General features: G+C 42.9%; 1 protein-coding gene across 1 annotated transcript; it reads left to right on the top strand.

Annotated features, from left to right (window-relative positions):
• Positions 1-12,943: 12,943 nt before the first annotated feature.
• On the top strand, positions 12,944-13,253 carry LOC136351395 (ubiquitin-like). The gene has a single exon (XM_066303462.1). The coding sequence runs from the start codon at positions 12,944-12,946 to the stop codon at positions 13,193-13,195; it is 252 nt and encodes an 83-aa protein (XP_066159559.1). The 3' UTR covers positions 13,196-13,253.
• The last annotated feature ends 11,825 nt before the right edge of the window (positions 13,254-25,078 follow it).

Genomic DNA, 25,078 nt, shown 5'->3' with positions numbered 1-25,078 from the left:
CCACGGCGTGCGCGTCCTCCTCGGTAGACGTCTCCAACATGTTCGGGCGTGGCGGGCTTGTCCTTGGCCGGCACTATCTGCGCCGTCGTCCGTGCCGTTCGCCCACGCCTAGGCGCCCACCACCCGTCCCTGCGCCAACGTGCACGCCATGCGCGAGAGAGAGAAGAGAGAGAGGAAGAGGGAAGAGGAGTATGACAAGTGGGTCCCGTATTTTTTTATAAATAAAATGCTGACTGGATTACCATACGTATGCCATGTAGAACAAAACCGCTTTGGATTGGGTCGAGGGGGGGTAATTAATCCAGTATTGAAAGTTTAGGGTGAATGTTCTGGTTTTCGGGTATAGGGGGTAATTCGGTCAACCGCGATAGTTCCGCGGGGGGGGGGGGGGGTGGTAATTGTACTTTTTCCCTTTTTGAAACCGCACAGAGCAAACAATATTATATATAACGAGGTTGTAGTTATTTACAGTTTATTTAATTTGTTTTCCACTACGGAGAAAAGCGAGAGCTATAGTACACCATATCGTCCAACGCAACACATTGATGTACACCCATCCATTATTATTATTTCCCGTATTAAATTCCTTGGTAGTATATGTGCATGAGTACTGTTGTGCTGTGGTGAAACAGGCATGCAGCTATATAGCGCCAACTGAATTGATGATGCAGGGAGAGACCCTATTTCATCATCATTGGATGCTCCCAACTCAAAGATCACGTATGACAATCTGTTTTGGTGGGTGACAGTATTTATGAGTCTAAGGGACTTCATCAATAATGAAAAATCCAAAATTTTCACGATACATTTCAACTTTCAATTTCTCCACTTGCGTTTAAGCTGACCTTTTTAATTAGCCTGTATCCTGCTTATACATTTATATTATTTTGTGTAAATATATCTTTATTTGGATCAGTATTGAAAAGCATAAATTAATAATTCAATGTATATATATCCACCATTTTTTGTTTATCTTTTAAGGTCTTTGCCCATTTCAAAAATAACTTTTAACCATCAATTGGTACAAAATATAGCTATAGTTAAGAAAACAGCATTACATTTCTTACATGAAAAATACTTCGTGAACATGATTTTTTTTAACAGTTAATGGTGTATAAAAAAAATCTTTAAAGGAACAAAGCTGTTATTTTGATATTTCAGTGTAATTTACCTGTGGAAGCCTGAAAATAAAACCTAATTAAAGTTTCAAACAACGTTAATCAACACTGAACTTTATAAACTGGAAAAACAATATGTCCCTTAAGACCGGCCAAATATAACCATGTTTGCATGGCACAGCAACTTAACAAACTTGAAAGTAAAATAAATAGGATTAGTGGGACTCGGATATCATGCTCTCTCATCTATTTGTTCTTCCTTCACGTTCTTGCACATATCTTTCTTTCTCTTCCCTCTCCTACAATCTCTAAATATCTCACAAGTCACATTTCCCTTTTTGGAAGAAAGACAAGGGGTGATGACATGTGGACCCTGTTATTTTTTCTTTGTTTAGTAGCATTGAGACTAGGGATGAAAACGGTTTGGAAACGGATGGAAACCACCTTTATCGTTTTCGTTTCCATAATTTTTTCAGAATTGGAAATCTCGGATACGAAAATTAAGTGAATATGAATTGGAGTGAATACGGTAACGGATATTTATCGGAATATAAAAAACCCTTAAACTGAACTTCTCAAATCAACAAAGAGATGTAGCTAAATATTTTTTTTCTAAAACAATAAATAGATACTTATATTTTTTATCAATAATAATAATAATACATCTAGTTGTACACTTTACTTTCTTGGAAAAAAAGAACTATATTCATCTACGACATGGCCTAATAAAATTGGAAAAAAATTATTAGGAAAAAAAAATCTAAAGTACTGGACTAGAAAAATATTTCTATTTAATTAAACATCTCAATACATAGTATAAATTTAAACATTTAGAGTAGAGAAAACAGAAGCTAATCAGTTGTATATGAGAAATGCTTCGCTTCCAATCCCGAGAAAAAAAAATTGAATTCATTTCCGGAAAGTTTCCAACGGATTCCGATTTTCGATGGATAGCTGCCTTATCATATTCGTTTCCGTTTTTGAGAAAAAAGTTTCTAAAAAAATTCCGACCAACACCTTTTGTTTCCGAAACCACTTACGGAATCCAGAAACTTTCCGAGCCGTTTTCATCCCTAATTGAGACTGCCGACATCAGCAAAACCATTCCCATGTCAGCATCACGAACCAAATTGCATTGTACCGAGGCATTTTTGTCTGGTTTAGAAAATTAAGAGTGTTGAATAGCATCTATTTTTTAAAAAATTTTATGGTTGATTTTCAAACTTACACAAAAGTTTAAGGTTGTAAAACGGACCCTTTTCCATGAACAACAGAGGCACAAATTATATTTACTCTACTGTAGTGCTATAATTAATTAGCATGCAGGTCATATGTGAGTATATATATGTGACCTGTACTAGTAGTAATAACTGACAACCGTTACTAGTAATCGCCTCATGTGTTGACTCAACATAATAGAGTGGAGTATACAAACCTCCAGATAACCTGCATTGAATTTGGTCATTACTACATGTCAACTTCTGATACTACATGCAAGTTCTTTGGCTCTTTGCTGGTTTCTCTCTTTTTTGACTTTCTCAAGAGAGAAGTAATCTGAACTTTGAAGTTTGAAGTAGTCTAATGGTAGCACGACTATACTAGCTAGATTCATGTTAGAATTAAATAATTACTGTTGCTCGGAATATGAAAGTATAGCAGGTCAATTCATACAGTTGTATATGATCTTAGTTGGGACTTGGGACTTGGGAGTAGTAGTAGTACTGTTTACTGGACTGTCCCCTAATAATAAATGAATTCGACGAGATGATTTATACGGCATGTCTGCTACAAGACGGGATCTCATTGCAACGGGATGGACATATTAACTACTTACTCTGTTTCACAATATAAGTTATTTTAGCATTTCCCACATTTATATTGATATCAATGAATCTAGATAGATGTATATGTCTAGATTCATTAGCATCAATATGAATGTGGGAAATGCTAGAATGAGTTACATTGTGAAACGGAGGGAGTATTTTCTTGCACGAGTATCACAGGTATCAAGTTCTAGGTATCACAGGTACCGGGTAACATGTATCACAGGTATCGGGTACGATGCAGCTGGTACCACAACAGGTATTAGATATCAGGTATCGCAGTGGCGTAGCTAGGATTTAAAGTAAAAGTGGTCCATCTATATATAATATGTCAATTAAAAGGGTGGTCCACTATACAATTTTTATTATATTAACTAGCATATATAATATAATTTTAATTTTTTAGGTGGTCCGTAGACCACGGTGCCACCTAGCTGGCTACGCCCCTGAGGTATCGTCTCATAGAAGGGTATCCCATTCTAACATAATATCGTTGTCTAGGTTTTCTGGCAACAATTGCATATTTTGTTCCGCGTATTGCAATATGATTGGGAATTCGCCTCATGATCTTGGTATAGCTAGCGAAGCAATATGCAAATCATGTAAGAACTTGGCAATTAATAACTAGTCCAACCTTTCAACACTTTTTAGGGATTTCATCGCCCTGGCCACGATCTCATATTCTCAACATTCTTGGAGTAGCTGTAACAAGCCTATGGCTCTGTTCTTTTTTCCAACAAAAACTGAATAAACTTTTAGATAAAAGTGTCACGCTTTTTAAACTGCTAAACGGTGCGTTTCGTGCGAAAACTTTCTATATAAAAGTTGTTCTAAAATATAAGATTAATCCATTTTTCAAGATTGTAATAATTAAAACTTAATTAATCACATAATCACATGTTATTACCAACTCGTTTTGCGTGAAACACTTAATATTTATCTTCAGGAGATTTAAACACCACCTATAGTTTAAAAAATCAGGCTGACCTGACTGTTTAATCGAAAAACCCAGAACCAGATTGTCTGGTCCGTTTGCTGGTTGGGAGCGATCTGTGCTAACCATCTTACCATTGCATCAGTCCGTGGCAAACCCAAAAGAAAAATTACCGGGGTCCAATACATGCTAACTATCAAATTATTGGTTGATATATACTAACTAATATAGTATAAATTAAGCTATGATTGAATAATTTATCCGGGTCCCTGACCCCGGGTAGTACTATACATCTAGCCCATTGGTTAGACCGCCAAATTGGTGAACCGAGAGATTGTTCGGGTCACTCGTCACCGGTCCGGTTTTCGTACTATAATTTAGAAATAATAATGATATCCCTTTGTTCCACAAGATAATCTGATAATATATAGTAAACTGCTAATGTTAGCAGTAACTAACAACCCCATCATTTGGCATATTGGAGAAAAAGAGCGAAATGATATATTTGCAAATGAAAAATAATTTGTGAATAAAAATTTTATATACATTTTCTTAACGATCTGAAAGTAAAGACTAAAAAATAAACTACGATGAAAAAAAACTCAAAATCAACTCTAAATTTAAAGTTAAAAATCCAAATTTTGGTTGATATGTATAAGTATAAGCGAAAAGATGAGGTTGTAAAAGCCTCTTGAATAATATTACTACCAACTATAATTAAATACTACCCCAGTATTTTGGAGGGGAGATTAATTATTCTGAATCAGAAGCCTAAACGTACAGCCACCGGCCGGCTAACGACGGTGACAACAATCATCCTGTGTTCATATGGTGAAAAGTATACGTGGGTGTAGTCCATGCCAAGTAGTAGTATCTTTAACCCCAAATTATTGGTAGGTATATATATATATATATATATATATATATATATATATATATATATATATATATATATATATATATATAGTAAATTTGTTTGGTGCTCCATGGTGCCCGGGCACCATTGTTGAAATTGAGTATATACCCAATTCAAATGAGTATGAAACTTTTTCAATTACTTAGGTATTAACATTAACTACTTTACTAACTAGTTTAAAGCAAGTTTGAACTGAATTTGAACTTGTTTTTGTTAGATTTTGATTGTAGGTATATAGCATCCATACATATAATTAGTTAGGTATGTAATCATGGATTGTGAAATAAAGTTAAATTTGAGTTGTTTTGTTGATAAGTATAGGTATGAATCAAATTATTATAACTAGGTATATACTCACAATTTGAAAATTTTGAAAAATTTGAGTGATTTTGTGCATTAGATACCATGGTGCCCGGGCACCATGGTGCCCCATATGAGTGTCCTATATATATATATATATATATATATATATATATATATATATATATATATATATATATATATATATATATATATATATATATGTTCATCGATCATTTTCCCTCGCTGATAAACAAGTATAATAATTGCAAAACATGTGGCTGTACACCCTTCACTGTCATGGCAAGCCCCACAAAATACATGGACTTATCAACTTCAATTATTGATGAATAACAAACCTCTAGCTTAAGAAGTAATTTTGTAGACAAACATTAATCCATGATGTTGCTGTCAAAAGATTATAAATTTCCTTATAATTACCTAAACTAATGATGAATATAAAATATAATTTAGTTTTGTATAAACTAAACTACATATGTGCTTTGAAATATTAATTATATTTCATTATACAAACTTGCTTGTATAATACCAAATCTGGTAAAGTCAAGATTATATATTTAATTTGATTATCTGTTCTAAGGATTGGTTGGAAAAAAGTGCACATATTGAAACCCTATACGCATCATTCGAAATCACACGAGTCAGGGTCATCACTAATGCCCCATTGACATTGATATACATATTGATATTGACATGTGGGCCTCCATGTCCTTGTGTCGTGTTAGTTGATGTGGAAATACCAACTTGTGAAAGCAAGCCTCCTCTCCTGTAACATTGTATTTAAGGCACTACCACTAATAACATCTTGTTTTTTTTAAAGAAATGTTGGGTAGCATGATTTTTATTATAAGGATATGAACATGTTCCCTAGAGATTTAACAGAGATATACATGCATAATTATATTAAATAATTCATTAATGGTCTACAGTGTGATGCCATCCCAATTTTTGTAGAGGCTAATTAATTAAACAATTTTTGGTATCTTAAGAATCTTTGTGTACACAATTTCCTTGGTTTACAGGTACATGAGTAGAATCAGTAGGCTATGATGGAAGGCTCCTTGTCATTCAGCGAAATGCACTCTCTTTATTTATGTTTATTAATTTTTATACTTGTTTTATACACCAACATAGTCACCAATATGCATATTAAGTACTATCATTTCTAATAACACTACTACATAAACAACTATCATTGCCCGATGTGAACCGGCTCGGTATCACTGCCAGTTCATGATCTGAATTGACAGTGATACCGTCATTGCCGGTTCACGGCACCGAAATGATAGGTGACACAATACTACCGGTTCTTGCCACAAAGCGGTAGTGACTATTGTTCAGATGAACTGACCATCCGAAGTATGTACATCACTACTGGTTCATCACTTGAACCAATAATGATACGTGGATCTCATTAGTTAAGGCCGTGCACTCCTCTGATTAAGAATTTCATTCTTCTCGGGCTAGAGGCAAGGGAGGTCGTCAATTCTTTTTTTCATTCTAAAACCTTTGGAGATCGTTAGAAACTCGATTTGTGCACGATTTCACGTCTGATTTCAGGTTTTAAATGGTAAATCAAATCTCTCTAGATTTATCTTTTATTTCGTCGCTTGAATCAATTTATTCCCAAGATGAACCTTTCATTTGGTCAAGAAAAAACAGGGTTACTCTCTGAAAACCATTGGAGGCCATTAGACACTCGTTTTGTGCACCACTTTGTGTGTTTGTTTCGGTTTCTAAAGGTTAATTAGTTCCCTTCTCTTTGTTCGGTTTCAGTTTCTTAAGTAAGTGTTCATAAATAAATCATAACAATATGATAATAGTTTTTATGATAAATATGTACTGATATTATTCTCACATGTAAATCTCTGTATTTTTGTGGATATTTGAGGCTAAAGTTTTAAGTTTGACTACAATTATTTATAACATGATATGTCTAGTTGAGAACTGTGAGAATATGTTTGTTGAGGAAGAAACATTGATTTCCTTTGTGTTAAGGTTCAACGACCAGAATTACCTTTAAATGCCGACATACACTGGTCATAAACATACCTTAGACATCATTTTCTTCCACTGTCAGTACATTAGAATTAAGTTTGCTCCATAATTACGAGCGGTTTATCTCAACTCCCATAAAAAGATAAACCGTCATTAATTTTCAGGCTTATGATCATCAGCATGAAATTCCAAATGTTCCTTTACTACTTTAATACTCCATCCTCACTTATTGCTCAGTGCGTGAGATACTAAATATTGCAGCATTAACGATGCAAATTGTTCCTTTTGGTACTTCAACAGCCTCACTTATTGCCCAGTGACATAAATATTGCATTTATACACACATAAGCAAGCTGTAGGTGACACTGGAATTTGCAGAAGTATGGTGGAAGTTCAAAGGAAAATTATGTTTATATACTAACCTGACAGTCTTTGGATATATTAGCATCATTAGCCCTCCCATTTCTGCATCCCAGTAAATAGTCACTATATATAATTAAGTACTCTGCAAACTTCGATGTAATGACAAGTCGTAGACTCCTAACTAGGAATCATGTTCCAGCAAAAATCGATATACATATATTGCATACAAAAAGAAAGCATGCATATATTCAGGTCTAAGATATATATACTGGTTGTATATGATTATATTCATGAATTCATCACTCATCACTCATGTGTGCTGCAAGCTGCCTACGCCGTGATAGAGAGTAAATATAATATAGCCATTGAAAGAAAAACAGTCATACAACAACTTGAGAACACAAGAAAGCCATTAGCTCAAGATTGATTGAGTTTTAATTATTATAAACTTGATAAATAGATTTATTTGATATATAAAGGTAACTTCTATATAGAAAGTTTTCGCACAAAACGTACCATTTGACAGTTTAAAAAGGATGATAATAAAAATCAAGGTAAAATCTATATCTTAATTAGAAAAGAACATCACCTTATGTTCTGCCTAGTGGCCCATTTTTGTAATCCAAATATACTATCCATTAATCCAAGGCCAGCAACAGAAAGTCAATCTCATAAAAAGAAAAGGGTGGACTGAAGTGAACCTGCCCTGGGTCATCAGACTCATCAGAGCCACTTGAAAAGAGAAAGACCAACTCCAATCTCTAACCTGCATGTCCATTTGTGCATGCATCGCCATTGCAAAACCAAAGCATATGCATCCTCTGCAAACTGCAAACTGCAAGCACGGTTGGCAAACAAAGGAGGAGTAAAATCTGCAGGGAAAAATCACAGCGGCCATATGTATTTACTTGGCTTTGGTTCTTGTGTAGGGACTGGCTTTATACCTTGTCTTGAATAGTGGGTCAGCTATTGGCAGAGCCCAGTTACGCAGAGAAGCACATATATGGTCCCTGGGAGAGGCGTATATGTCACCATGTATGCCAGCCAGCCTACCATACTGCGTGCAACAACCCACAGGTTCAGAAAAGATTCAGATAACTCTGTGTCAGACTCTGCCTAATCAAGATAAAAATTACTTGTCACTTTTCACATTCAGATATATATAATCCTAGCTTAGCACTGAAACAAGAAAACATCAAAATTCTGCTTCCAATATATCCTCATGATACAAATAGCTTGCATGATTATTACATGGCTACTCTGTGTTTCCTGCATTGGACAACTTTATACTATGTGGCAAGTGTATTGGCAGTACATTACCAAGGGTTGCCAAGGAAAAGTTAAAGGGTTATAAAACATAAGAAGACAGAAATTAAATGTAAATCTGTGGTACAGCAAGGCTGTATTAATGGTACAATATATGTATATCGTAATAATCTCCCCTCCAGGATGCATGAGCAATTTGTACATATTGGACCACCAAGTACACCTTGCTCTAATGGAACTACACTATTGAGTATTTGAGGCATCATTGCCCTCCAGCTATGCAAAAGTTTGTGTGTGGTTCATCAGATGATTGAAAATTTGAGGTCGCCAAATGAATCTTTTAGCAGCAATATATCTCAAGTAGTATCCATGTAAAAGATGATCCACAAGATATTGTCTGAACTCTCTGAATCCATTTCTTTTGTAGTGCCTAAAGAAAGTTCAGTAATCAGCATCACTGAATCCTGTACTGTGTTTCTTTTAGCTGATTAATAAATAAACTTGGATGGTGAAAGTGAACACACAAAATGAGACAGTTCAATTAAAACCCTACCGTGCACAGGTGTCTGCCTTGATGACGCTACAGTGTACAAAATGAAAAAAAAAGAAGAAGAAAAGAAAAACTGCAATCAAGAAACTGAATAATCTGAAAACGCTTCGCCCTGCATTAGTTAGTACGGAGTACAGATCAATTGTGAGAGTGACATACCGAAGGTTCATAAAACATGGTTAATTGGAATCATGAACACGCATATGAACTCGTCGTGGTCGTCGTCGTCGGCGGCGGCGGCGGCGGCGCGTGAGATGGCTTCGGGAGATCGGAGGCGGTGGCGACGTGGCCCTCGATTATATCGGGAGGAAGGTTGAATGGGGGCGGCATCGCGGCGGAAGCTGTGAGGAGATTTTGGAGGGATGTGGGGGGTCGCCGCCGGCGAGGCGAGGTCTCCTCTCCCGGCTCCGGCGACCGGCCGGCGAGAGGGAGATGGCTCAGTAGATCCAACGGTCCGTATTGATCTAATTTTGCGAAAAGCCCCCTGAATTTGGACCGTTACACTGGTAGTAGCTGTCCACAACTTTGCAATAAGATCCCCCAATTTGGGCGCTATCTATCGTGGCAATCCCAAAATGTTGCATTCATACATGTGGTATAGATTTTACCTCGATTTTCATTAACACATTCCAAACTGATAAATGGTGTGTTTCGTAAAAAACTTAAAATTGCTTTAAAATATCAAATAAATTTATTTTTTAAGTTTGTAACAATTAAAATTTAATTAATTATGTGCTAGTGGCTTTCTTTTTTTTTTTCATAACTTCATCTTAGTCTTAAATGAATACCAACCTTATTGGAATGCTGTCAGCAAGAGGAAATTTAACTATTTGCTACTTTTATAGGGATTAATCCATCATACACCCCCTCAATTCTTACTGTTTAAAATTTACCCCTTAACTTTAAAATCAGGAATCTAACACCCTCAACTATCAAACCATTCAATTTACATCCCTAGAACATACCGTAGTGGTTTTTCTACTTATATGGCATCTACATGTCAATATGGGTCAGCAAAATTATTAAAAGCAATAATGACCCCACATGGCATTGAGAGTTTGAGACCCTCTTCCTCATCTCTCACCTACTTTCTCCCTCTTCTTGAGATTTCCTTGATTTGACTCCACCGATAGGCTTGCTCCATCCGTCTTTGCCGACGAGGCGTTGACCACCTTCACCTTCCAACCGGCGAGGTTAAACTCCTTCTCCCCAAGTGCCTCTTCCATCTGCCGGCGAGGTAGACCTTTGGCTTCCCGCAACATCCCCGTTTCCTCGAGCACTTTCCTTCTCCATGTGCCGACGAAATTGAGCTCCTGCTCCTCGCCACATCTTGGAGTGCCTCCTCCTCTAGGTGCAGGTGAGCTCGTGAACTCCCCCCCCAAGCGTTGCAAACTAGAGCTTTGACTCCTTCCTGCGTTGCCCTCCCAAGCGCCTCCTCCTCCTCAATGTGCTGGCATGGTCGAGCTCCGTCTTCTCGATGCCCTAAGCACATGCTCCATGCACAGGCCGTTAGACGAGCTTTAGCTTAGCCTACGCCTCCTCCCCGACATGCCGGTGAGCCTGAGAGCACTCCACCTCCCCCTCTCCTCACCGAGCGTCCCCTCGATGCGTTAGCAAGGTCAAGTTCCACTTCCCCCTTTGTCCCTCGAGCTTGAGCTTACAGATCCCGCTCGGGAGAACTTCGGTGCTAGCGCTTGTCTCAAGTGCGTCGAGATAGGGGAGAAAGAGAGATCAGAGCGATGGGAAGAATGTCTAATGACTAATAGTTGGGAGGGCAGTAAGGGGGCTTGCAAAATGAACGGCATCCCTCCGCAACCGTTAGCATGTTTCAACTGATGTGCAGTACGTCATAAAAAAGGTTCTTTGTAGGGGTGGAGTTAGAACGAAATGAAGGTGGGAACCAACATCAAATTTAAGCTGATACAAGTGTCTAAGTTTGCATTGAAGAGGATGCACATATAGTGAAAATAGTTTGCATTGAAGGGTATGGTGAAAATAGATAGCTAAGTAAATATTTTTCTTGACCAGGTTTATGGACACCTTTTGCACAATAGTTCAGCCCCTGGCTCTTTGGGAGGGCGTTTTTTAAAGAGGGCGTTAGGTGTAGATTTGTAAAACTTGATAATTCTTGTAATTTTGTTTCGCATCTCGTTGATGCTGACTCTATTAGCTGAGTAATATATCTCCCTTTCCCCGCAAAAAAAGGATTTGTAAAACTTTTTAAAAAATATATTTTAGTAAATATATCTCTACTATTATAAAAATTGAAAATGTTTCAGCGGTCCGTCATCCATGTTTGAGTAGGTTATATAAAAATTGAAGATGTTTCCATGGTTCGTTATCCGTGTTTGAGTCGGTTTTAATTTTATGTTTTGGTTTTAACCTATATCTCTTCTCTACCATTATAAAAATTGAGGATATTTTTGCCGGTATTTTGATACGTCATCCATGTATGAGTCGGTTTTTAAGTTCGTTTGCTTTTGGAAATACATATCCATATTTGGGTCAGGTTTTAAGATCGTTCAGAAGGAATCATATAAGAAATCTGTTTAAAAAAACTCGCATACTAACTTGAGATGATCGGACTCCTAACTGTAGCTCATGATTTTCTAAAAAAAAATAGATATCCAAGTGAACCCCTACAGTGAATTTTAATCTTAACTAAACCATATATAAAAATAATAAGATTAAAATAGACTTCACCCATTACAACCCACAGACATTTTTTCTAATATTTTTTTAAAAAATCCGGGATGGTTGCCTGTCATGGGCTGCGGTTTGGGCCAAGAAGAACGAGGTGAAATCTGGGCCAGCGCAAGGCGACTGGCATGCGGGTGTGGGGGCAAATCGTGGACAAAAGAGCAAAATCCGGCGCCGCCGACGTGGACTCCGACACGGCCGTCGATCTCCGACTCCGACGCCATATCGGAACAGAACCTAACCTCTCGACACAAATAGCGAGAAACCCCAACCCGTTCTTCTTCTCCCCATCTCGATCGATCGCGACCACCCCAACGTCCGGAATCCACGCACGATCTAATCAACTTCTCGCAAGGTAACTAAATCCTCCGCTAATATAATTGTGTATTACTATCAGAATCAGGCTATTATCAACATGCATGTTTGTAATCTGTAATAACGTATGTGTGTACGTGCATTATGCTTCTCGGTATAACTGGAAATTAGTCAAGTCGCAAATAACACAGCATGATATGGATTTGATTGTATTTCTAATTGATCGAACATGTATCAAGGTTTTAAAATCTCCGGCTATAACTACCATTATCTTCGGAGATGGTTGTTTGAGGAGGATCTAGCTATTTTACTATCATTATACAATTTAACTGCTATAGTCTTATTTAGCCTGCTATTAGTTGTTTGATAGGGTCTACAACTAACAGGCTCATCTTTTCGCTTATGCTTATTAGTCAAAAATTTAAATTTTCAATCTTAAATTTGAAGTTAATTTTGAGGTTTTTTCATCAAAGTTTATTTTAGATCGTTAAGAACACGTATATAAAAGTTTTATTTAGAAATTATGTTTTTTTATTTGCAAATAAGCTGTTTGGTCTATTCAAAACGATGGGGCTGTAAATGTCTTGGCATGCTGTTTTAACATTGGCAATGTTTGCTACAATCTCTCTTAATCAGAAAATGCAGATCATCGTGAAGACTCTGACCGGCATCACCATCACCCTCGAGGTGAGACCATCCGACACGATCGACGACGTGAAGGCGAAGATCCAGGACAAGGTAGGCATCCGCTCCGACCAGCAGCACCTCGTCGACGTCTCCGCCGGCAGCAAGCAGCTCGACGACGGCGGCAGCACCCTCGCCGACTACGACATCCACGACGAGTCCACGCTTCACCTCGTGCAAGTCCTTCTCGGCGACTGTCGAAACTAGATTTCGGCAATAATAAAAGGGGGTGGCTATCAAGTTCGGAAAGTGTATGGGTTTGGAGACAAAGGATTTATACAGGTTCAGGCCTTCTTATGAAAGAAGTAATACCCTACTCCTGTCCGGGGATGAATCCGCCGAGTGTATTATTGATTGTATGATTCGGGAAAAATCAGCATATGCCCCTAGAGGCGCCCGGACCCCCCTTATATATGGGAAGGAGTCCGGGTTACAAAAGATAATCTATATTCCTAACGGAATATGAAGATACAGGTAAAATACAGTCGTAACCGACTAATTCTCAGGGTGTTTCCTTGATACACAAGTTAAGAAACAAACCCGAGATACAGATAAGATATTCTATCTACATTAAGTATCCTGTACCCGGTTCGAATACCATCGCCGTGTAGATATGGGATACCCATAATCTCCACAGTAGCCCCCGAGTCCTTTGCAGTCGACCATCATAGCCTTCTCAAAGATGATAATCCGAGTACTTCAAACTCTTCAAGCCAAAATCTGCCGAGTGGACTGTAAAGGGCGAAAAGATAAAGAATATGGTGCATCGAATAGATGCACCTAATTAGGTGTAGCCCCCAACTATGTGATTAGTTAACAAACTAAACATATAGTTGAAAGATAAAATAATAACACAATTGTGCATTATATGACAAAAGCATACGAGGCGCCTAAATAGGCATGCTAGCCGACTGCTTTTTAGCCATAATAAAAGGAATCCGAGTGGTTTACACTCTAAAAGGTTCACGAATGAACACACTTGACAGGCATCCGAATATAAAAACTCTAAAGATTACCCATCAAGTATTATAAAGATTACGGTAATAAATAAGTCAAATAGCCTAGGCCATGACTATTTACCATGAAAACAGGCATATAACACGCCAAGGAAATGACTATAATAAAACCAAGTCATTCCTAGTTAACCCAAACAGCTTTTGTAGCCTAAAAAAGCTTGCAAAAACAGCATAACGCCTTTCTGTCGGGCACCTTTTTAATTTGCATTGTAATAATTCCAAAGAATTATATGACCGCATAAAAAGGATTTGATCAGCATTGGGCAACACTGTTGTGCGCATAATATTGCCAAAGCAAAATATGCCTAAGTCCCTAAGGAACACAATGGGCCACGCTGTTAAAAGTATTGGGCTGAAGTACTGTTCAGGCCTAGGCCCATTAGCACTTCCGATACCCTTAACAATAAAACCCGAAATCCAAGCGACGCCTCGTCTTCCCCGCCGGAACGCTCGCCATTTTCCCCATTCCTTGCTACAGTGCAAAGCTGCGCCGGCGAACTAGGGTTCACAACTCCGGCCAAATCCACCTCCGAAAAGTGCGTCAAAATCCTTCCCGTGATCCACCGCCTCAATCCCCCACCTCTCCCAAACCATCCCTCAAATCAAATCAACACATTTGAGTGAAACCAATGGCGGAAGAGAGAGAAAGCTTCGAAGGCCAATGGGCGTCATCCGACGTAACAGAAGAGAATCTTAAGGAGTTGGTGGCGCACGGCGTTCTCCCTGCCAAGGAGATCATCGGGTGGCGACCAGCGCACGGTGAGGCTTTCCCGTCTCCGGATACTCATGAGATTGTGGTCTTCTCGCATTTCTTCTACGGCGGCTTTGCTCTTCCGACCTCAAAATTTTTCCGCGGGATCTTGAATTTCTATGGAATCAGCTTGCATCACCTAAACCCGAATTCCGTAGTGCATATCGCCAATTTCGTCCATGCTTGTGAAGCCTTTTTGGGGATCAAACCCCACTTCGCCCTATTCCGTCGGATCTTCTTCCTCAAGCCCCAACCAAACAAGAACAGACCATGTGTAGTCGGGGGGGCAGGATTCCAACTAAGGGGAACTCTGAGCCAAAAATATTTCTCAATGCCCTTCAAGACTTCGAACAAAGGATGGCATGCAAACTGGTTCTATGTTCAGAATCCTGAACCTGCTCTTCCCGGGTACTCTTGTCTTCCTCCAGTGTACCAAGATACTTGGAACTCTCTTCCAATCGGAGATGAAGCGGTACAAGCCTTGGAGTTGTTGGACCGTATGTTAAATCTTAAAGAACAAGGCTTACAAGGAGAGCAAATCACTCGGCACTTCATCAAATGCCGACTAGCGCCAATCAAGGAAAGATCCCGCACAGCATTCGAGTTCGACGGCAAACATGATCCCAACCGTGAAGAACCAGACTCCCTGGATTTCAAAATCATGAAGGAGAGGATGTATAAAATCTTCTCAAATACAATTGTAGTCAGCTACTCTCATCAGCTGCCAGTTGTGCCATATAATGCGTTCAATCCGCCTCCACAGGTATGCATCGGAAACCCTCAAACCGTGATCAGAACATAATTTTATCTTCATGCTGAGTTGACTAACTATGGAAGCATCTTGTGCAGGAATATGCATTGATGAAGTCAGATCCGCCAGTCTCTCAGCGTCGGTCTCCTCGCCAACACACCGCTCAGGGAGGTGGAGGGCCAACGATCAGACCAGATCCGCAACCTCAGACCTCCAAATTGGCTGGTCAAACAGGTCCTCGCAAGAGAAAGCTGGTACTTGATGATGATGAAGGCGACGATGATAAATATGGGGATAAGGGCTCGCCTAATAAACCCCCAAAGCGTACCATGCCCAGGAAAAAACTGGCTGGCCGTGCAATGCCAAAGATCAGGACATCTTCTAGGTATTAGACCTCTCGGTATGATTCCGTTTCGGCATGTTTTCCGGTGAAAATAATGCTAAATACTGAAAGAACACTCTGCAGGAAACCATCTGATATAGATCCATCTGGAAAAGACCCTGATCCGGCTATGACAGAGCAAAATATATCCAAGGACCCCGAGCCGACTGCTGAAAACCAGCCGACTGCTGAAAGCCAGCCGACTGGCGCCCATGCTTCGGGCGATAGAACCAATCCGAGTGACCTGCCGCCGACTGGAAACCAATCGGCAACAACTGAAACGGCAACAACTCAAGAGCCCCCGACTGGAAACCAGTCGGACGCAGGCCCTGATCAAGAGATCCCCGAAGTAGAGGCGCAGACGACGACTTCACAAGGACCAGAAACTGGTAACGACTCGATAGCTGGGTCTTCAGGTAAAGAACAAAGATCACCTCACGCTCAGCTAGGTACATCTTCAGGTTAGTTGTCTTCTCAAACAATGGCGATTTAAATAACCTCAGTGTACCCGTCTAATGTCTTGGAAACACATCAGGACCATCAGGTGACGACGGAGAAGAAATCCCTCGCATAAAAGCGACCGACGACTCTCGTCCTCCTATCTTGATCAAATGGTGGGACGAGAACTCACAAGCCGCCGGCATAGTTATAAACCGTCAAAAGGAAGATGAAGAAGTGTGCCAGCTGAAGAAAGCGCTTGGAGAAGCCACTCGTATTGTAAATGTAAGTCTTCTGAGCGACGGCCTTCGGTAACTTTGTTTTCCTTTTAGCAGAACTGAACCATGATCCATCATGCAGAGAATCCATCTTCGCAATGAGGCCAAGACTACAACTTTGGAAAAGCTGGTTCCTCATTTGGGAACTCTAGAAGCAGTTAGGGACCAGCTGCATGAGGCCAAGGAGTGCGCCAAAAAGACAGAGAAAGAGTTAAGGGACCGAATCGCCCAGCTCCAGGATGCAAACTTCGAACTAAGTGGTTCATCAAAAGGTAATCATCCAGATATGTTCCATTGATTTATGCTATCATAATTGCATCCTGAACCATCTGGATCTCAAACAGCGCAAGCCGCCAGGATGGAACAGATGGCGAAGCAAATTGAAGCCCTGGAGAGAGACAAGATAGAACTGGCTGCGCAAAGGGACTCAGCCTTGAAGGAGGTCGAAGGTAACGCCAGCTAACAATCTGAGCTTCTCTCCTTATAATGCAACAGATGCTCATCATGAATGTGTTTTGCAGATCGCAAAATAAAATCGCAAGCCCAATTTGACGTCTTGGTTGGTAAGATCAAGAGGCTTGAAGGAGCAAGGGATGACGTCGCCAATGCCGCTGCACCAATTATCCAAGCCATGTTCCTCAATAATGGTGGTCCGAGTACACTCGACGCAACCGAAATATTTGACAAGCTGAGTGTTGCTCCGGAAGTATATTTCAAGAATATCAAGAAAGCTGGAAGTATGGGAGCTGGCATGGCCTTGGCGATGACAAAATCCTTGTACCCGAGAATTGAAGTCGACACCATTGATGGATTTGCAGACGGGACAAGTGAAGAAGCTGCTCTTGATCTTATCAATAATGCGCAGAGTGCGGCTGAAAAAATTGCGAGTGATGTTGTAGAGCAATTCCGCAACAATGACCTCCAGCCGAGCGATAATAACTCTGATGATGAAAGGACTGATTCTGACTGAGTGTAGATGTAATACATGGAGGCTCAATTTGTACAATACTGGTGTATTTATGCTGTGCTTGATGATTCTTGCAAAGTTTTTGATTTCTTAAAAGTTTTTGCTAAGCTTTGTTGAGCCTAAAACCCAAAGAAGCTATTAAAAACTTTCAGTCCTCGCAAACTAAGTAGAAAAACCAAACAAGGCAATGATAAACCAAGTAAACAAACTGAATTGATAAAAAATCACACTCCATTATTATGATGATAGCCCCCGACTGACAACTTCAAGGAGAAAACTTGATGTTTGACAGTCAAAATAGGGAAATACAATGATTAAGCGTAGAAACGACGAAGATGTTCAATGTTCCAAGAGTTGTCGACGAGAGTGCCGTCTTCGCGCTTGAGTCGATATGAACCTGGCCGGGTAACTTCAGAGATGATAAATGGCCCTTCCCATAGAGGAGATAACTTGTGCCGATCTCGTGTGGTTTGAATTTTCCGTAAAACCAGGTCGCCGACTAGAAAGGCACGAGATCGAACATTGCGATTATGATAACGTCGCAACCCTTGTAAGTACCGAGCTGACTGAATCAAAGCTGCTTCGCGGGCCTCTTCCAGTCGGTGCAAGTCGTCAACTCGGTCTTCTTCATAGTGCTCTTCTCGGAAATTACGGAAGCGCAAAGATTCGAACTCGACTTCACTCGGCAACATTGCTTCTGCCCCGTAGACAAGGAAAAAAGGTGACTGGCCTGTGGCCCGACTGGGCGTAGTACGCAAAGACCAAAGTACTGATGGTAACTGTGACACCCATTTGCCGGCATAGGGTTTAAGCCGGTCAAAAACTCGAGCTTTAATCCCTTGAAGTATCATGCCGTTGGCCCTCTCCACCTGTCCATTGCTCATTGGGTGTGCTACTGAGGCATAGCAAATCTTGATTCCAAAGTCTTCACAAAAGTCTTTGAAAACTCCGCCGGTGAATTGTGTGCCATTATCAGTGATGATCCGATTGGGTACTCCGAATCTGTGCACAATGGTGATGAAGAAATCGCGAGCATTATCTGCTGTAATCGTGACAACAGGCTTAGCTTCGATCCACTTGGAGAATTTGTCAATGGCCACGAAGAGGTGCGTGTAACCGCCGACTGCCTTTTTAAACGGGCCAACCATGTCGAGTCCCCAAACCGCAAACGGCCAAGACAGCGGGATAGTCTGCAACTCTTGAGCTGGTAGATGAATTTGTCTGGCAAAAAATTGGCAACCTTCACATGTACGCACAATTTTGTCGGCGTCGGACACTGCAGTAGGCCAGAAAAAACCCTGCCGGTAAGCTTTGCCAACAATGGTGCGCGCTGCAGCATGGTTTCCGCATATCCCAGAATGTATGTCTTTCAGCAATTGTCTCCCTTCCTCTAAAGATACGCAGCGTTGCAGAATTCCTGAAGGGCTTTTCTTGTATAACTCAGATTCATGCATAACATAAAGTTTGCTCCGCCTTGAAATCCGCTCGGCTTCATCTTTATCTTGAGGGAGCTCTTGAGAAGTTAAAAATCGTATGAAGGGCTCTCGCCAGTCGGCTTCAACCATAGCGACGTCATGGGTACCCGTAACTTGAGTGGCATCTTTGTGAGGTACCGTCGGCGTATAAAGGTGTTCGACAAAAACATCAGAGGGCGCTGCTTCGCGCTTGGATCCAAAGTTCGCAAGTCTATCGGCAGCTTCATTGTTGTGTCGAAGAACATGGCTGAGCTCAAGTCCATCGAACTTATCCTCCAGTTTGCGTACTTCTTGTCGATATGCCATCATGTTGTCGTCAATGCAGGACCACTCTTTCATAACTTGGTTGACAACCAGCTGTGAATCACCTCGAACAATTAGACGCTTTATCCCTAGGGAAATTGCAATCCGTAGCCCATGAAGGAGCGCTTCATACTCGGCGACGTTGTGAGACGCCGAAAAGTGTATCCAAAGCACATAACTTAGTCTTTCTCCAGTCGGGGAAATTAAAACCACTCCAGCTCCAGTGCCCGAAAGTCTTTTTGACCCGTCAAAATGCATGGTCCAGTGCTCTATTTTCTCCACGGGGGTATCCTCTTGGCACTCGGTCCACTCGGCGACAAAATCAGCTAACGCTTGAGACTTGATTGAAGTGCGGGGCTTGAATGATATGTCCAAAGACATCAACTCCAAAGCCCACTTAGCAATCCGCCCATTTGCTTCGCGGTTGTGTAGTACATCGCCGAGTGAGAATGATGTGACCACCGTTACCGAGTGACCTTGAAAGTAATGAGACAGCTTCCTGGTAGTAATTAAAATACCATATAACAGCTTCTGAACCTGAGGGTACCTCGTTTTGGAGTCGGCCAGGACCTCGCTGACGAAGTAAATTGGTCGCTGAACTTTCTGGACATGGCCTTCTTCCTCACGCTCGACAACCAAGACTGTGCTCACGACCTGGGAGGTGGCTGATACATACAGCAACAACGGCTCCTGCGGATGTGGTGAGGCTAAGACCGGTGGCTTGGTGAGGAGTTGCTTGAAATCTTCGAAGGCCTTCTGTGCTTCGGGTCCCCATTGGAAATTATCTGTTTTCTTCAGTAGCTTGAAGAAGGGCATCCCCCGCTCGCCAAGTCTTGAAACAAATCGGCTGAGCGCCGCCATGCATCCAGTCAGCTTCTGAACATCTTTCTGGGTACTTGGCGGTTTCATGTTGAGGATAGCAGTAACTTTCTCCGGGTTGGCTTGGATGCCCCTATGAGACACCATAAAACCAAGCAGCTTCCCTGACGGTACTCCGAAGGTGCACTTTTCAGGGTTTAATTTCATCCTGAAAGCGCGGATGCTCGCGAAGGTTTCTTCCAGATCCAAAATTAAATCATCCTTTTGCTTGGTCTTGACTACTACATCATCCACATAGGCTTCAACGTTGCGGCCGATCTGAGTTGAAAAGCATCTCTGGATCATGCGTTGATAAGTTGCTCCTGCGTTTTTTAATCCGAACGGCATGGTGACATAGCAGTATGCCCCAAAGGGCGTGATGAATGAAGTCTTCAAGCAGTCGGATTCCTTCAGTCGGATCTGATGATACCCCGAGTAGCAATCCAAAAAACTGAGAAGCTCGCAGCCGGCGGTTGAGTCAACTACCTGGTCAATGCGAGGCAACCCGAAAGGATCTTTAGGGCAAGATTTGTTGAGGTCGGTATAATCAACACACATGCGCCATTGCCCTGTTTTCTTCCGAACTAGAACCGGGTTTGCCAGCCAGTCGGGATGAAGGACTTCTTTGATGAAGCCTGCTGCTAACAGCTTGGTCAATTCCTCCTTGATCGCGTCCTTCCTGTCTTGTGCAAATCGACGGAGTCGTTGTTTAATAGGCTTGGCGTCTTCTTTGACATGTAAGGAGTGCTCAATCACCTCTCTGGGAATACCGGGCATATCCGAAGGTTTCCACGCAAAGATATCTTTATTATTTTGAAGAAAGGTGATGAGCGCGCTTTCCTATTTACAATCTAACTCGGCGCCTATTACAGCAGTTTTGGTAGGATCAGAAGGATCTAAGGGAATCTTTTTAGTCTGGGCTTCGGTTTCCCCACTTTTTGAAATCTTGGCAGCGGGCACTTCTCCTTCGCTCACCGTGGTTGCAGCCAGTCGGATTTCCTCTCGGGCAGACGCCATCTCGCGGGTTTGGGCCATGTCGCAACTCTCCTTGTCGCATGTGACGGCTTGCTTGATGTCACTCCGTAGGGATAGCACTCCTCGGGGACCAGGCATCTTCATCATCATGTAAGTGTAGTGCGGGACGGCCATGAACTTGGCTAACGCCGGGCGTCCGAGTATGGCATGGTAAGCTGTCTCGAAATCGGCGACTTCGAAACTGATATTCTCTGTACGAAAGTTTTCCCGAGTGCCAAAAGTGACCGGGAGGGTGATATGGCCGAGTGGAGTTGCGGATAATCCTGGAATCACTCCGTGGAAAGGCGCATTGCTTGGTTTTAACTCGGAGCGAGGGATCTGCATATCATCCAGGGTCTTGGCGAAGAGGATGTTGAGTGCACTGCCGCCGTCGATGAGGGTTCTGCGAAGCTTGACATTACGGACCACTGGGTCTAGTACCAGGGGGTACCGCCCCGGGTGGACCACTCGGTCAGGATGATCCGAGCGGTCAAACTTGATTGCGATCTCTGACCATCGAAGATACTGGGGCGTGTCGGGCTGGACAGCATTGATCTCCCGTTCAGTCAACTTCTGCTTCCGTTTAGACTCATAAGCCAGGGGGCCGCCGAAGATATGGTTGAGCTCCTTGCGGTGATCTTGAAAACCAGCCGGGGTGTCGCCGCCGTCCTTCTTTCTTGACGTGCTTTGTTCCTCGTCGGAGTTCTTCCGAATAGACTTGGTGTACTGCTCCGCGAACTGCTTGTAGATGAAGCACTCTTTGGCCACGTGGTTGGAGTTTGGATGATGCGGGCATTGGGAGTTCATGATCTTGTCGAAGGTGTTGACGCGCGAACGCTGTCGAGAAGAGTGAGCGGCGGTTGCAACAAGTTCCTCAGGCTTACGCTTGCGGTCCTTATGATTGTTACTTCCACCTCCTCCCGTAGCAGGCGTATTTTTCGGCTTCCAACTGGGACCCGACTGCTTCGATGCGGTGACGGCGTCTTCGGCTTTGGCGTACTCGTTGGCTTTTTCAAACATGAGCTTGACTGTTCTGGGAGGTTTGCGCCCAAATTTGCCGACCAATTCTTCGTGGCGAATCCCTTTGGTGAATGCGGCGATGATGACGTCGTCGGAGATGTCGGAGATCTTGTTACGTTGTTCAGAAAATCGTCGGATATACTCTCGAAGGGATTCTCCGGATTTCTGGGTAACGTTGTAAAGATCATATTGTGTGCCGGGACGCTCGAAGGTGCCTTGGAAGTTGGCGATGAAGTGGTCGCGTAATTCGGCCCAAGATCCGATCGTACCACGGGGCAGCCCATGGAGCCAAGATCGGGCGGAATCCGCCAAAGCCACTGGTAAATAGTTCGCCATGGCCTTGTTGTCTCCTCCTGCTGCGCGGATTGCGAGACCGTAGACGGTAAGCCACGATTCTGGATTAGTGGTACCGTCATACTTCTCTATTCCAGTCGGTTTGAAGCCGGCTGGCCAATCCACTCGACGCAGGTCGTCGGTGAAGGCTGCTACTCCGTCAAGGTCGTCGTCGTGGCGGTCCGGCGAGTGATGGTAGCCTCGAGCTGCTCGGCGCTGTATGATTGTATCGCGAAGATCGATGGGGCGGCGACGAGGTGGTGAGCGAGGTCGTTCCACTCGGCGCTCCCTATGAAGGTCGGGAGGTGAGTGAACAGACCGCTCGTCGTGACCCCTGCTCCTGCGGTTGGATCCTGCGCCGGTGATGCTGAGGCTTGGATGACGGTAGTCGTGAGATCGGAAGTAGGGAACTCGGCTGCCAGTCGGCGTGTGGACGCTTTCGGAGTTAACTGGGACCGAGGCCGCAATCATGGTCTTCGTCTGGTTCAAGATGTTGACGACGTGGTCGGATCGATTGAGCTCGTTTTGGTTGAGTAGGGTGTCGAGAAGGGTGATCGCGGCAACCGCATTCTGTTGAGGGGTGCGGAAAACCGGTGTCCCTTCGACATCTTGTTGGCCGATGAGATCACGCGCTCGGCGCCCTGCTTCCAGAGCTCGCTGACGTCGATCCTCAGCCTCCTTGGCGATCCGCTCGCGGTCCTGCTGCTCACGCCGTAGCCGTTCCTGTTCTTGTGCTTGATGCTCCTCCTCCAGTCGGCGACGTTCTTCGGTCTCCCGGGCTTGACGTTGCTCCTCCGTCTCATTATTGGCCATGAAAACGCCAAATTAGAGAGGGGTGTAGTTGTCATCTAGGCTTCCGTCGAAGTCGTCGAAGTCGTGGTAGCGAGAGCTGAACTCATCGTATTCCACGATGTCGGTGGGGCGCGAGTCGACGGTGGGAGAGCTGTTGTAGTCATCCAGCTGATCCGTCGAAACCGTGCCGAGTGGTTGGAGGATGACGCCGACTTCCCTGAAGCTAGGCGAAATCGGTGTTGAAGCCGACTTCCGCCTAGGCCTACGGGATGAAGACGCTGTCGTGGTGAAGACGGCCGCTAAATCGTCGGGGAGCTTCATCAGGACTGGTGGGTAAGCCCCATCCTCTTGATCTTGTGTCGTTGGAGAAGATGCAATCTCAGCCGAGTGGTTTGAAGCCGACTCGATTGAGATGGTCTTGAAGTAGGTTTCAGCCGCGTTTGGGAATCCAAACGGGGCTGAGATCCGGTTCTCTCCCGACTGGTTCGATTCCGAGTCAAGGAGAGAAATTTTGCCGAAGTTGCTGGTGATGAAGTCGAGGCTGCCGAACCGAAACGCCTGCCCGGGTGGGAAGACGAGGTCGTCGATGCCGGTGACGGAACCCATTGCACTGATCGGCGAAAAGCTTGACGCTACCCCTACCTGGCGCGCCAACTGTCGAAACTAGATTTCGGCAATAATAAAAGGGGGTGGCTATCAAGTTCGGAAAGTGTATGGGTTTGGAGACAAAGGATTTATACAGGTTCAGGCCTTCTTATGAAAGAAGTAATACCCTACTCCTGTCCGGGGATGAATCCGCCGAGTGTATTATTGATTGTATGATTCGGGAAAAATCAGCATATGCCCCTAGAGGCGCCCGGACCCCCCTTATATATGGGAAGGAGTCCGGGTTACAAAAGATAATCTATATTCCTAACGGAATATGAAGATACAGGTAAAATACAGTCGTAACCGACTAATTCTCAGGGTGTTTCCTTGATACACAAGTTAAGAAACAAACCCGAGATACAGATAAGATATTCTATCTACATTAAGTATCCTGTACCCGGTTCGAATACCATCGCCGTGTAGATATGGGATACCCATAATCTCCACAGCGACCACGGTGAAGTGCGGATCGTCGTCAAGGCCATCGACGGCGAGATCGTCACCCTCGGCGCCGCCGATGCCATCGACGACGACCACGACGACGTGGAGGCGATCGGCGGCGGCGGAGGAGGCTCGACTTCGCTGGCTGCGAGCGGGTTGAGGGAGAGCGTGTGGTTGATGGTTAGAGTGTGCAGGATGGCCGGAGTCTTCTCCGTTTCCAACCTCGCCGGTGTGGCTTGGAGGGTTGGGCTGTGTGCTCTCGCTGTCCGTACGACAATGGAGGCTGTTCGTCTGTGCTGCGGAGATTTTCGACAATGTCATTCGTTGTAGTATGTGATCTGCAGAGATTTTAGACATGTCTCTCTTAATCAGTTAATTGTTGTGATTGTGATCGTGATCCACTGTTTGCTACTGTATTAGTAATGTAAGGTCTTTGTTGGCTTTGTGTTGCTCGTGGTTGCAGACTTCCTGTTCCGCTAAGGTCCTCAGCCAAGACGAATTATGCACGTTTTTTTTCTTTTATTTACTTTAATTTACCGGCCCATTTACATGAGCCAGGATTTGGGCCTCGTGGAAAGCAGAAGCTTAGCTCAAATACAGGAAAAAAGTCTACTTTATGTCCC

Source organism: Oryza sativa, chromosome 8 (assembly GCF_034140825.1).
Source record: "Oryza sativa Japonica Group chromosome 8, ASM3414082v1".
Taxonomy (NCBI): Eukaryota; Viridiplantae; Streptophyta; class Magnoliopsida; order Poales; family Poaceae; genus Oryza; species Oryza sativa.
Note: the sequence above shows the minus strand (reverse complement) of the source record. Positions and strands in the feature narration are given on the sequence as shown.